Here is a 15,158-nt window from a genome sequence, read left to right on the forward strand (position 1 = left end):
TTTTATATATTTTTAATTTTTATAATTATTTTTAATTTTATATAATATATAAATTATATATTTAATTATTTATTACATCACCGGTTCGACCGCCGGTCCGACTAGTGAACCGTGAACCGGTAACTTTTCTAGTTTTAATCACTGGTCCGATTTTTAAAACATTGGTATTTTCAATAGAAGCACCATGATATCTCAAATTTTGTTAATTAACAATTTTCTTCCCTACAATTTCTAGTTATAAGAAAATACATATTAACAACTTTGGTATAATCTTTGATTAGTACAAAGAATATTAATTTTTTTTTTTCATAACTTTGAGTTATGAATAATAATAATTATATAGCTTCTGACAATATAATATAAGTTTATAAAATATTTTAATATAACTTCTAGTTGTATGAGTTTTAACAATTATTAATTTGCTAACTTTTTCTTCATAGCTTTAGGCTATGAATAATTAAAATTCGTGTAGTGTTATAATAACATTAAACAATTGACAATTATGTTATGATATAACTTCTAGTTATAGAACAAAATAAAAAATTGTCTTTGTATCTTTTAGCTACATGGTTGTTAATTAACAATTTTATTTTGTATAACTTATGGTTATACAAGAGAATTAGAAATTATATGCATAACTTCTAGCTATTAAATAATTGTTAGTAAAGATTGTTTCCATAATTTCTTGTTATGGAAAATACGTGAATATAAAATAGAAATTAAAAGCCAATATCTTGCATAACTTTCGGTTATGATTATTTTGTTAGAATAAAATAATGTGCAAATTTGTATATAACTCTAAGTTATTATTCATTATGCAAATTTGTATATAATTTCATGTCATTATTCATTGTACAAATTTGTATATAACTTCAAACTATGAACTATTTATTGTGTAGATTTATACATAGCTTCAGGCTATGAATTATTCATTGTGCAAATTTATAAATAGTTTTAGGTTATGCACTATTCATCATACAAATTTACACACAACTTCAAACTATGAATTATTCATTATATAGCTTCTAGTTGTATAATGTTGTTTGGTATAATTTCTAATTGTATAATATAATAAAAAAGTACTTAGGAATCATATGCATAACTTCTGGTTATGTATTTATAATTTTATAATTTATTCCATAACATCTAATTATTATGAGTATTGTATATATATTTCATAACTTTTGGTTATGAAAAAATTTTCTATGTAACTTTTGGTTATTAAATAATTAAAATATTTACAATTATAAACTTTTAACTTGATTATATAAAATATGATTTATGTAGCTTCTCGCTATGAGATAAAAATAAATAAAAATTATAATAATAGAATCCAATGCATACTACTTTTCATATTTCATTTCAAGAAAATAATTTTCTCTTTTTCTATGTTGAACATTCTTTTTTTTTATATATATACTTAAAGCATTGTGTTAATAATGTGTTGTAAAATAATAAAATAATATTGTAGCATAATAAAGTGAAAAAGAAGAAGAAAACGAGAAAGAGAAAAAAAAAATGTAAGAAGAAAATTGAATGAATTTTTATTAGAGGTTTCCCATTTTTATAGGAAGTCACAAAAAGATATATATCATTATGTATAATTATTCACAAGTTCACATGGTACAAATTTTTATATTTTATAATAACTTTTTATTTTTATGAATTAAAAAAAATGGAAAAGTGAAAACATGTTTTCAAAAATTTCTTAGGAAAATGGGAAATATTTTCTAAAAATTTGAAAACAAACTTGAAAACAAAGAAAGGAAATAAAAATATGAATATAATACCTTTCATGATATATATATATATATATATGAAAGGTATGATATATCAAATTTGAATTACATTATCTTTTATACTAAAAAATATGGTCTAATTATATATATATTTTTAAATTATATATAAAAATAGAATTTTTTTATTATATAGATTTATCCTATACATTTAAAAATCATTTAACTCGCGAGGTAGTCAAAATTTTTTTGATATCTTTTGATTTTTTTTTTAATGAAAGTATCTAAAGATTAATAAATATTATATAAATTTTATATTATTATTTTTATTTTAGAAATAAAAATGGATAGTGTATGCAAATGGTGAATAATGCAACTTGGATGGGTTGACTCGATCTAACCTGATGTTTGGAGAAACTTGGACAAACATTTTCAAGACTTGAATTGAGGTAGAGTTAAGTTTTCTCAATCTGAATTCAATTTGGGTTGGGGTTGGATCAAGATTTGAACAACCCAATCTAAGCCTAACCCAAACATGATTTAATGTTTTTATAATATTTATATCCTATATAATAATATTCATTTTCTTTTTAAATTTTAAAGAAAAATGTCAAATTATTATTATATCATATACTTTTTTTTTAAAGAAAGATATATAAATTAATTTTTTACTTTTTTATTATTATCTTGAAATTTAGTCTTACTTACTATTTAAATTTTGGTATTTTTTTTTTTTAAGAAAAAAAACCACTGTAAATGGATTTTGAATTATATAATTCAATCAATCTAACTAACTCGAGTCTAAATCAATCGGAGTCTAATGTGATCAACTTGAGTCTAATCCGATCAATCTAAGTTTAACCTGATCAACGCGAGTTTAACCCGATCAATTCGAGTTCAACCTGAGTTTAAAAAAATAAGGTTGTACAACGCTTGGATCAAGTACCTCGAGTTAGAAGTTGGGTTGATTATTTCTTAATTCGGGTTGAGCTCAAGTTGGCCATTAGCCCAACCAAGCCGCTTAAATTGTAACCCTAGTTAATATTAAACCTTATATTTTATTTTTTTTTAATAATTTTTCTCATCATTATTTGACATTTATAATATTTTATTTTTGTTTTTAAAAATAGTTAATTTGATTCATAACCTTTTTTTTTATTATTTATAATTGTATTTATACCAACATTTTTTTTCTTTTTATAAAAGTTCAATTTATTTGTATCAAACCAATATTTCCAAGGGCATACATGTTAGAGTGGTCCCAATCCTATAATATTTCTTTAAATACAAAAACTTAAAAGTCTTTGTAGATGCAAATTGATAATTTTCTTATTTACTAAAACTTATATTGTTTTCATAATAATTTTGTAAACTATTTAAAAAATATTACTTTATTCTTAAGTAAATTAATTTTTATTAAATAATTAAAATAAAATAATAATAATTTTATAATGAACCCTCTACTTGCCGCACAAAGTAAATTAAAAAAGTGGTTATTTGATTAAGAGGATCGATGAAAATCCAAAATTTGAAATTTAACCTTTTATCATTTTTTGTCTTAGTTTGATAAAAATGTCATTATTTTTTTTTATAAAAAACTTTAAAAAAAAAAACTTATTTGTAAATACTTAAAATGGTAAAAGATATTTATGTCAAAAATGAATTAAGAACATGAAAAAACTTTGGATTATAATTTAAAGATTATTTTATCTCTTATAACCAAATATATTTTTAAAAAGTGGGTTTTATTTTTTCAATATATATTCACTGCGGCAGTTTGCGCAACTGTAAAACCTAGAACGGCGTCGTTTAATAGGAGCCCAAAACGGTGCGTTTTGATCCTCGCTTCCTAGCCGTTAGCATATGTAAACACTAAACACCCCTCCCTGCATCTTCCCGCTGTTTCTGTGCAATGTTCGGAGTCAGGCAACTCGGAAGAAGCAAACGGCAAAAGCGATTCACCCAATCTTTGTCTGGACCATACGACGTCGTTTTCAATCCAAAAACTTCTCTCTCAAGCTCGAAACTCTCTACTCTCTCCCACTCACAGCAACTGTTCGATGAAACTCCCCAACAAGGCCTGTCCCGAAACAACCACTTGCTTTTCGAATTCTCTCGCAACGATCAAAACAAGGAGGCTCTCAATCTTTTCTTGGGTCTTCGGAGGTCGGGTTCTCCCACTGACGGGTCGAGCCTTTCTTGTGTTTTGAAGGTATGTGGATGCTTATTTGACCGAATTGTGGGAAAACAAGTGCATTGTCAATGTATCAAATGTGGGTTTGTGGAGGATGTTAGTGTGGGGACTTCTTTGGTTGACATGTATATGAAAACTGAGAGTGTTGAGGATGGGGAGAGAGTTTTTGATGAAATGAGGGTGAAAAATGTGGTGTCTTGGACTTCATTGCTTGCGGGTTATAGGCAAAATGGGCTGAATGAGCAGGCATTAAAATTGTTTTCCCAAATGCAACTGGAGGGAATTAAGCCTAACCCATTTACATTTGCGGCTGTTCTTGGAGGTTTGGCCGCTGATGGTGCAGTTGAGAAGGGAGTTCAAGTTCATACCATGGTCATTAAAAGTGGTTTAGATTCCACTATCTTTGTGGGTAATTCAATGGTAAATATGTATTCAAAGTCCCTGATGGTTAGTGACGCCAAAGCTGTGTTTGATAGTATGGAGAATAGGAATGCAGTTTCTTGGAACAGTATGATTGCCGGGTTTGTGACAAATGGTCTTGATCTGGAAGCTTTTGAACTATTTTATAGGATGAGGCTTGAGGGTGTTAAGTTGACTCAAACAATATTTGCTACTGTAATTAAGTTATGTGCAAACATTAAAGAAATGAGTTTTGCTAAACAGCTCCATTGTCAGGTTATAAAGAACGGGTCTGATTTTGATCTTAACATCAAAACAGCACTTATGGTAGCTTACAGTAAGTGCAGTGAAATAGATGATGCCTTCAAGTTGTTCTGTATGATGCATGGAGTTCAAAATGTGGTTTCATGGACAGCCATTATTAGTGGGTATGTGCAGAATGGCAGAACTGATCGAGCCATGAATCTCTTTTGCCAAATGAGGAGAGAAGGTGTTAGACCTAACCATTTCACATATTCTACCATCCTAACAGCTAATGCTGCTGTTTCTCCCTCACAAATACACGCACTTGTTGTTAAGACTAATTATGAGAACTCACCTTCTGTAGGAACTGCACTTTCAGACTCATACAGCAAGATAGGAGATGCCAATGAAGCTGCAAAAATTTTTGAACTAATTGATGAGAAGGACATTGTGGCATGGTCAGCAATGCTTTCTGGATATGCCCAAATGGGAGACATTGAAGGAGCTGTTAAGATTTTTCTCCAGTTGGCAAAAGAGGGGGTTGAGCCAAATGAATTTACCTTTTCTAGTGTACTGAATGCGTGTGCTGCTCCTACAGCATCGGTAGAGCAGGGGAAACAGTTTCATTCATGTTCAATTAAATCTGGGTTTAGCAATGCTTTATGTGTAAGCAGTGCTCTTGTTACCATGTATGCAAAAAGAGGCAATATCGAGAGTGCAAATGAAGTTTTCAAGAGGCAAGTGGATAGAGATTTAGTTTCTTGGAACTCAATGATCTCAGGCTACGCACAACATGGTTGCGGTAAGAAGTCCCTTAAGATATTTGAGGAAATGCGAAGCAAGAACTTGGAACTGGATGGAATAACATTCATAGGAGTGATTTCTGCCTGTACTCATGCTGGGCTAGTGAATGAAGGCCAAAGATACTTTGATCTGATGGTAAAAGATTATCACATTGTTCCAACAATGGAGCACTATTCTTGCATGGTTGACCTGTATAGCCGAGCTGGAATGCTTGAAAAAGCCATGGATCTCATAAACAAGATGCCATTCCCTGCAGGTGCAACTATATGGCGGACACTTTTGGCAGCTTGCCGTGTTCACCTAAATGTACAGCTAGGGGAACTTGCAGCAGAAAAGCTAATTTCACTTCAGCCTCAAGACTCAGCTGCATATGTCCTGCTATCTAATATATATGCAACAGCAGGAAATTGGCAAGAGAGAGCTAAAGTCCGAAAGTTAATGGATATGAAAAAGGTAAAGAAAGAAGCTGGGTATAGCTGGATTGAAGTCAAGAACAAAACCTTCTCATTCATGGCTGGTGATCTTTCACACCCACAATCAGATCGCATTTATTTGAAGCTTGAAGAATTGAGTATCCGGTTAAAGGATGCAGGATATTACCCAGATACAAAGTATGTACTTCATGATGTTGAGGAGGAACACAAGGAAGTTATTCTTTCCCAGCATAGTGAGCGACTGGCTATTGCTTTTGGATTGATTGCCACACCTCCAGGAACTCCTATTCAGATTGTGAAGAACCTTAGAGTATGTGGTGATTGCCATACCGTTATCAAGTTAATATCAAAGATTGAAGGGCGGGATATTGTTGTCAGGGATTCAAATCGTTTCCACCATTTCAAGGGAGGTTCTTGTTCGTGTGGGGACTACTGGTGACTCCAGTATATCAGTGAGAAATGGCAAGGATCCCTATGATTTTCATGGTTAAATTTTCATTCAGAATGACAAACTGCAGGGGTTAGCACTAGAGTTGCAAATCCTATATATGGAGGAGTCATGTCTAGATCACCAAGCAGCTCTTGTGATGTATCAATTTTGGCTGAATTACTGCAGTGAGTATGAACCTGATGGTTGTTGACATAGAAGAAAAAACTTCACCAAGATTTTGAAAATTTTAGAGGGTAATTTAATCACTAGAAAGGCATTGAATATTCTTTTTGAGTTGAGTTTCTGCATAAATATGAACTTGATGTATGATACTAAATTACTAATATTATACATTGTAATTGTAGTTCAATTTGAATTATTTAATTAATACAATTTCAATAAATTTAAATAATTGAATTATTAGTTTAATTTTAGTTAAATTATAGTAATTGAATGTTTAATTTCATTTGCATACATAGTTCAGTTTCAATTACTTATAAATTACAATTGTAGTTCAATTGATATTATTTAATAATATAATTTGAATAAATTTAAATAATTTAAATTAGTAGTTTAGTTTTAATTTTTGTTGCATATTAGTGGTCATTTGTATGTTCGATTTCATTTGTATTCATAGTTCAATTTCTATTTCGATTAGTATATCATGAATTATAATTGTAGTCATGACTCATCCATTTTTGAACAACCTCCCTTGTTTCCTCGAGAATGGAATGCAAAAGATCAAATTGAGATTGTGTTTTTTTCCTCCTTTCCCATTTTCTTTCTCTTTGTAGGATCCATGAAAGGATGCTACGAAACATAGTCCTTTTCAAGTCACGTCTTCACCTAGGATAGTTGGTGTGAAAATACAAAAATTGAAAAGTTGTTGGGTTCCCATATAATTTGGCAATATCAACAATCTAATCAAGGTTGCAATCATAATCTTTCTTTTTCCCTATTATGTGTTTTTTTTATAGTCACAATATTTGTTATATCTTCTCTACTAGTGTCCACATCCATAGGGACATGGTTCACTTCCTCCTTGTCATCCATAACACCCTTAAACTTGTCATATATTGAATCATAGTCCACACCAATATCTTTTCCCTTTGTACTTGATTGTAGAAATTGTGTATTGCGGCTTATTTTACCTTGTAATCTGAAATCACATATATACTACATAATAAGAAAACATAGTGTCTTTTTGTGCCCAATATGGATATATAAAGATTCTTCCCCCTTCAATCAAATAAGAAAGGTATTGTTAAATAATTTCTGGTATTTTAACTCTCGACTCTTTTTAACAAAAAAAATATATAGTCATTCACTAAAAGATTGGTTACGTTGTAATTCATTTAATGTTACAAGTAATTTGCAAATGATTCAACTTGAGTTGAGTATAACTAAAAATAATAATAATAATAATAAGGATAATATAATGTTTCCATAAATAATTATACATAAATTTAACCTACTTCAAGTTCAGCTTAACAATGGCAAAGTTTTGGTATATAACCAAAAAAGACAACTTCATATTATGTCAAAACCATATATTTACATCTGTGTTCAAAACAAATATGGAAACAATATCAAAACTATCATAAAATTCTGTAGTTAGGTTTTATTACTTACCATCATTTGTTCTTACCATAGAATTTTATGAGAAGAGGCAGGCCCCTCACTGTCTCCCTGAGAATCTGCCTCAGGCCTGAAGAGGGGACGATGGGTCCGAGAATCAGAAAACTCAGGAATAGGGTGAGCCATTCAGCATCCTCATTCACCTGGCAGTAAATGTGCTTCATCTCACAATTTGGTAGATCCATTCATGAGGTTCCCAACACTCAAGTCGGCCTCATCTTCCTTTGGACCTTTCCTAACATGCTCCATAGCTGACAGGATGTCTGATTCATCTATCCTTCTCTGGAGGCCTTCATCCCAGGCTAGCTTTCGGACACAGGCAATGACCCTTTAGCTGAGAAATAAAAAAAAGAAGGAAAAAAAGTCAATATTAACAGAGAGCCCATGATCTGCTGGCTATTTTTGTCTCTCTTCATCCCCCAGCACACGTATACTCTTCTGGGAATTTCTCATGGTATTATAAGCAAATAGAGGCAAAATGATATGATCCCAGTCGTAACCCATATGGAAGGTGTTTGAAGCAAATGAAAGGTTTAGATTAATCAAAAGATCATGGTATAATTGGTTGAATTAATTTTTCCTCTTAACCCTGTTGCAGTTCTGTATACACAATAGGATCATTAGATAAAGCTTAAGTTAGCAGGTCGGTTGTAAAAGGATTGATCCCTCTATTTTTGAGTTTGTTATTGGCACTAATCCCGGTTTATTGATTGATAATTGAATAGCCTGGACTTCTTAATCCATGTTTACTTACAAACTTAATTTTGATGGTTCCAGGGATTCATATGGTAGTGCTTCTGGTTGGGTTATTCATGGTATTAATGATGTTATTAAAGTTGCATTTACTTTCTTGGAACTATTTCTATTTTGGTGGCTGAATATACAGCCCTGTGGGATATAGGCTTTTAGTTGCCTTGTGAAATGGCATTTTAAAGTAGGAGATTAAGGGTGATTTGCAGATTATTATTCATGTAGTTAAATAGTATTATGACCACACTGTTGTATTTGCATGTTAATTTAGGATATTAGACTTAATTTTGGATATGAGAGGCTTTGAGACCATAGTTTCATCCTGATGTTTTTAGTATCTGTAAGGAAGATATGAGAGATGTCTGATTGTGTTGATGATGTGAAGTTTCTGATTCAAATGAACAATGTTTTATTTTTATGGAGGAAGATAGACCAGAAGTTAAAAGCAAACTTGAATTCATCTCAAAATCTGAAATACATTTTTCCGTTTGAACATGGAATCGCACTTGGAATTAACTGCTGTTCCCCACACCTCAATTCCTTATCACCAGAGTGACCTCAGGGTTTCATTCTGAAATACATATGCTGTAGAACACTCATTCCTACGTAGAGAGGACATTGAGACCGATAGGACTTCTGACCTTATGGATGCCATTGCTCCATGTCAAAGCCCCAAAAACAAAGCTTCCATTACTATTCTTGAAAGGCATGAGATCCACCCTAAAAGACATCTTCTCTCCAGCCTTTGTAAATTTTAGCTTGTTAGGTGTTACTGTAACTTTAACACCTGCTGGGTAATCTACATATGCATAGTAGACTGTGGGGCCATGACCACAATAGGTAACCACTCGGTGCACAGATAAACTTCCATTCAAGTTGGAAACACCAAATGAAGGGTAATTGAAGTTGTAAGAGGGTGGAGGGTTCTTGCAGTAAACATGCTTCTCTGTGAGGTTTTTGAGTTGTGCAGGGCTTGCACCAGTACTGCAGAGAAAATTGATAACTTCATTGAAACCAAAATCATATATTAGTCCAGGATTCAATGCAGCAACAAGGTTTATGTGTCCAGATCCATAGTCAAAAGGCGTGGTCGGGGTGCCATCTGGATCTTTTCTGATGGTGCTTTGCATGTTATCTAGGACAGTAGCTGATCAGTAAAATTATAGATGTTAGAAAAGATCAGAAAAATAATGATATTCTGTTGAATTATGGTTGAATGTAATATAATGATCACAATTCAAATCTTCCTGCAAGAAACAGCTAACCTGTTGTCATCATTGCAGATTTTATTGCAGCTGAGCTCCAAGAAGGGTTGTAGGATTTCAAAATTGCAGCCACTGCTGATATGTGTGGGCAAGACATGGACGTTCCGGAGATTATGTTATAGTCTACTGACCGATCCCCAGTGCTTGCAGTTGCTACCGGAGACCATGCTGCCAGAATATTCACTCCAGGTCCTGTTATATCCGGCTGCATAGATATTTGCATTGTGAGGTAGAAATACTAGAGTTACAATCTCAATTTATCCCAAAATTGTAGCAGAAATATGCCAGTAGCATAGGATTTCTTTTTAGTATTTTGGATGCATTTATGGAAAGAAGTAGTTGCAAATTTATGATTTTCTAATAGAACCTACTTTAAGAATCTCTGGACTTATAATGTTTGGACCCATGGAAGAAAATACAGCCATCCTTGGTGCAGGTTTAATATTTAGAAGAGTTATTGTTGTGGAGATTGTAGCAACAGGATTCCTGTAATAAAAGAAGAATTTGCGACTACGTTAGAACTATATTGCTTTTTTAAATATGAAAGTATGAATTTCTTTTCATCTTCATCTTTCGTTTCATTCATATTATGTTTCTCAGAGCATTTGCTCTGGCAAGTAACAAATTTGAGAGTAAATTGAGCTTTGGAACTTACTTTGCTGTTGCCATGTATGCTTGAAGCTCTTTTGCCTCTTCTGGAACCATGAGGGCACCTGGGATTGCAAATTGAAAACCAACACCTTTGGCAAATTGATCAATTAGTATCATCCCCACACCACCACCTTGCTTCACAAACTCACTTTTCTCTCTCCGGCTTTCATTTATTACCTCGATCATGCACACCACAATCTTTCCTTTTATCAACGTTGGATCTAGAGTACTGTTCTTGCAAAAACTAGAAGAGAGAAGGAAAGAAACAAAAACTTTTAGAACTGGTGGCATTAGGTGCAGGTGCTAGGTCTAATTGTTCATTATGGACTCAAACAGATGGTATACCCAAAGCCAGTGCCCTTCTGTCTGATCATGGACACCAAATTGTAAGTCATTTCTGGTATGGGATTCTTGAAATTTTCCTCTTGGATGTAATTCATTAGCTTGGATTTGGAAATGAATTTAGAAATAAGAAAACTACTTGGTGATGCATCATTTGGAGTTTTCCCATGAAAAGTAAAAGATACCTGGCATTCTTTGAAGGAACTCCAGGGGCAGCGGCTGCACTCCCAGCTATTAAACCATAAAAGGTTTTCATCTCAAGAGGGTTTAAGGAGAAACCCTGAAAATAAGAATCCCCATCTTAGTTACTCTCTGGTTTCTCCAGAAGTGTGCAAAAGCATAATTGCAGATATTACCTTTAATATTTTTGAATTTCCAAGATGTATGTATGTGTTGAAATCTCTGTCTATAGTGCTTGCAGCAACAGTCAAGATCCAAGGAGCAACATTGCAGGCAGTTTTTGGGAAAGCAGAGTTTCCTGCTGAAGCAGAAACAAGAATTCCATGTTGGAATGCATGGAAAGATCCAACAGAGACTGCATCTTCGAAGTAAATAGGCTGGGGAGGGTCAGGGCCAAGGGAAAGTGAGAGAATATCAACACCATCATGAATGGCATCATCCACAGCAGAAAGAATGTCAGCATCACTGCAGAGGTTAAACCAACAAGCCTTGTAGATGGCAAGTCTAGCACCTGGTGCACCGCCTCTTGCAGTGCCTCTGGCCATCCCAAATAAGCTGGCATTAGCTACCTCTGATCCTGCAATCGTCGAGGCTGTGTGGGTGCCATGGCCATCGCTGTCTCGTGGTGATCGGAAGAAAACACCGCCAATGGATTCAAGGGGGCCATTCTCAGCTTCAAAACCTTTCAGGTAGAATCGAGCACCTACGATTTTCCTGCAAATGCCATTCTTGAATTAAATTTAAGTTTGCATTTACAATACAATACCATAGATTAGCTTCATACATTCACACGAGTACTACTGAATGGTTCAACAGAAGAAAGACCTAATAACTGATTATGATTGGAAAGAAAATGGTTTTTACATGCTTTAAAGAAACACCTGTTGCAGTTGGCTGATGTAAAATTTTCACCATTGACACATTCTCCCTTGAATTTCTTTGGTACATGGCCTAATCCTTCATCATTGAAGCTCTCTGACTCTGGCCAAACTCCTGCAAGATAAATATGAAAGAAAACGATAGGATTATGGTGTGGCAGCAGGGATGGAGGTACTGCCGCTTTTTTGTTTTCCCCCTTTTCTTTTTATTCATTCTGGTCCAAATGGTGTAATGGTGGTAGTTACCTGTGTCAATGACACCAATAATAACGTTAGAGTTTGAGTCCATTGGCAGTTGGTTATACCGAGGAATAGAGTCTATTCCCAGAAAATCCCAAGAATGAGTTGTATGGACTCGGTTCATCCTGCTCCTGAACACTGAAATTACTGAATCGCTCTCTGCAACACAAGAAAATCAAAAGGAATTCAGTAAGTCAGAATGTTTTGAATGATGTACAATGTTTTATAATACGGAAAAAGGCACACCTGCAAGTTTTTGAGCTTGCTCTGGTGTAAGCATGGCTGAGAACCCTCTAAAGCTTTTACTGTAATGGTGAAGTGCCACTGCCTGTTCCCTATCAACACTGAAAACAATCCACCACAACATTTAGAATCATAGAAAAACAGATCAAATGTAACAATCCACACTGTCAAAATCAGGTCAGGACACAGAAAACCAGTAGCCTATTCTTTTTAGGGATCATGGTTCCTTACCTTCCAATAACTGAAGCTAGCATCTCATGGTTAGCTGCAACCACAGATTCCGAATCCGGGTATGAGTGATCCCCCATATAAACAATGTAATGCTGCAAAAATCACACACACACAAAAAAAAAACAACGAGATCATACTCAAATTAGCCCCCCATTATCCTCATACTTCTCTATATAACAGCAGTCACTCTTTCTATACCTTTCTATCAGCAATGGCTCCCTGCAAGAAAGCAAAACTAAACAAGAAGAGAAGATTGAAGACTAAGGAAACCATCATGATGAATGAAGCAAAGCTACCCAATTAGGAGAAAGAGTAACTTTGGAGAGTTTTGAGTTGGGTGATGGCCTTATATAAACTGTCACTACAAAGAAAGGCCGGCTTCATATATGTCCTGGTTTCAATTGCATGAAGAGGCACATATGGTGAAGAGATTCTGTGTAAATCTAGAAGTGTTAAAACAGACTGTTTCTAGTCATTTGGAAGTCGTCTAAGCCGGCCCTTCTGTTGGTTTCAGCGTGTCAGAATTGGTATGCTTAAGCCATGGACATGATTGGAGGGTGTTGAAGATGAGTTTTTGTGTTTGTCTAATTGGATATAATTATTCTATTTGGTGGACCATTGTGGTTGGATCATGGATGATTTTTTATGATGACTTGAAGCTTCGTTGGGCTGTCATTCTCAAATGTTGCCATCAGATAATTCCGTCTGTATATAATAGGATTAATTTCATTGAGACCCTTGAGGTTTAGTATAAATACATAAAGTCATCAATGATTTCAAATTTCGTTAGGTAACACCCAATAAATGTATTTCATATATAAATTTTAATTAATTTTTAAAGAATAAAATTTAGTTTTTAGATAATTGTTAAACACTCATATCTAAAATATTTTTACTTAAAGTATTTCTAAAAAATAAATTTGATAAACAAAATAAATTTATAGGGATACTAATTGACGAAATTTAAAACCAATGATGATTGAATGTATTTACAGAAAATCTTTCGGGGTTTTAATGAAATTAACCTAATATAATAAGAATGAATAAGTAAGTTAATAAGTTAAAATAGAAATAAGGTGTAATAGTAAGATGAAAATATTTGAAAATTCATAATTTTTAATTCAAAAAGATTAAAATTATATTATTTCATATAAGAAAACTAATTATTTTAATAATATAATGACTAAAGTACTATAATTTAATATTTTATAATTTTATTTTTAAAAATTAACTCATGAGACACATTTTTTATAGTTTAAAATTTAAAAATTATTAATTATTTTATTTTTTTGGTTGTAATGAAAAAGATAAAAAAAATGAAATATAATAAAATATTTTTAAAATTCAGATTTTTTTTTAAACTTTATTTTTTATTTAACAAGCTAATAGTGTTGTACGAGATTGAAAATTATAATTTTTTTTTTCTTTCTTGCAAATTTTTTATCTACTTTTATTAAAGTTGATTTTGGAAAATACTGTATTTATTTCATTAGTAGGTCTCCTTTTTTTTATAGAAAGTTAAGAAGATATTTATATCGACATTTGAGTTAATCATTTACATTAAAAAACTAGATGTTTATGATCATCTACAAGTTTTCATATCCTAACAAATTATCATAACGGATTTTTTATTTCATGGTGCTCACGCTTTGAATAATCATAAGAACATATCTCATCAAAATGACAATTTAAACAACATTTCATACGACCTTTCAGCTATATAAATAGACCAGTTAGTAGATAAAAATTTATATTAAATAATTTATTTTTTATCAAACAAGCTAATAATGTTGTAAAAGATTGAAACTATATTTTATTTTTCTTTTCCGACAATCTTCTTATTTGCTTTTTGTTAAAGTTCATTTTAACATGTCTAAAATATTTTTTTTATTATATAATAAAAGGTTATAAATTTAATAAAGGATAAATCTCTTTCAATGTATCCTTTTGGAAAGAAAATTGAAAAAGTTTGCCACATTATTTTCATGTTGGACCACAATATCCCAAAGATTAAGCGCCCAAGATGGATTTGTTATGTGGAAATGTGTTACATAGGTAGAACTCATCCTTGAAAACCGGCTATCGCGGGAGGGTGCTAGTTCAACTACTAGCAATGTGGAACTCAATTGGGTCGTTACAATCCACCGTGCTCTTGAAACCAACATCTACGACAGTTTTATATGAAAGCCTTTGCAGATTTCGTAGATGGCTTGGTACTCTAAGATAAAACCATAATTCAAACCCACCAACTTCATCCCCAAAATCCACATTTCCCCACCTTTCGTCTTCAAATCGGAATTCTCTTCTTATCATTGTTGGTGTGGGGGCCGCTGCGTAAATGAGTGGACCATGACTGAGCAGAACCATTGAAACCCATGGGCACTGTTGTTAGCTAGAGCCGCCATGCCTCTCGTTTTGTTTTATTTTTATTTTATTTTTCACATAACCTTTTTGGCTTTTTATGGCAACAAGCTGTTGTGCACTACCATAGCTGTCGGCC

At 32.8% G+C, this 15,158-nt stretch overlaps 2 protein-coding genes across 2 annotated transcripts; one reads left to right on the forward strand and one right to left on the reverse strand.

The window, feature by feature from the left end:
- The first annotated feature begins 3,550 nt into the window (after window positions 1–3,550).
- LOC100240768 (pentatricopeptide repeat-containing protein At2g27610) lies at window positions 3,551–6,657 on the forward strand. The gene has a single exon (XM_002262849.4). It carries the CDS (start codon window positions 3,649–3,651, stop codon window positions 6,247–6,249), a length of 2,601 nt encoding a protein of 866 aa, XP_002262885.1. The 5' UTR covers window positions 3,551–3,648; the 3' UTR covers window positions 6,250–6,657.
- A 2,401-nt stretch (window positions 6,658–9,058) lies between these two features.
- LOC100251004 (subtilisin-like serine-protease S) lies at window positions 9,059–13,205 on the reverse strand. The gene is made up of 11 exons (XM_010653607.3): window positions 12,857–13,205; window positions 12,659–12,750; window positions 12,431–12,528; window positions 12,191–12,343; window positions 11,948–12,059; window positions 11,243–11,780; window positions 11,072–11,166; window positions 10,549–10,788; window positions 10,265–10,379; window positions 9,894–10,098; window positions 9,059–9,775 (listed from the first exon to the last, which is right to left on the reverse strand). The coding sequence occupies exons 1-11, from the start codon at window positions 12,932–12,934 to the stop codon at window positions 9,231–9,233; spliced, it is 2,271 nt and encodes a 756-aa protein (XP_010651909.1). The 5' UTR covers window positions 12,935–13,205; the 3' UTR covers window positions 9,059–9,230.
- Window positions 13,206–15,158: the final 1,953 nt, after the last annotated feature.

The sequence above is a fragment of the Vitis vinifera genome, chromosome 6, assembly GCF_030704535.1.
Source record: "Vitis vinifera cultivar Pinot Noir 40024 chromosome 6, ASM3070453v1".
Taxonomy (NCBI): domain Eukaryota; kingdom Viridiplantae; phylum Streptophyta; class Magnoliopsida; order Vitales; family Vitaceae; genus Vitis; species Vitis vinifera.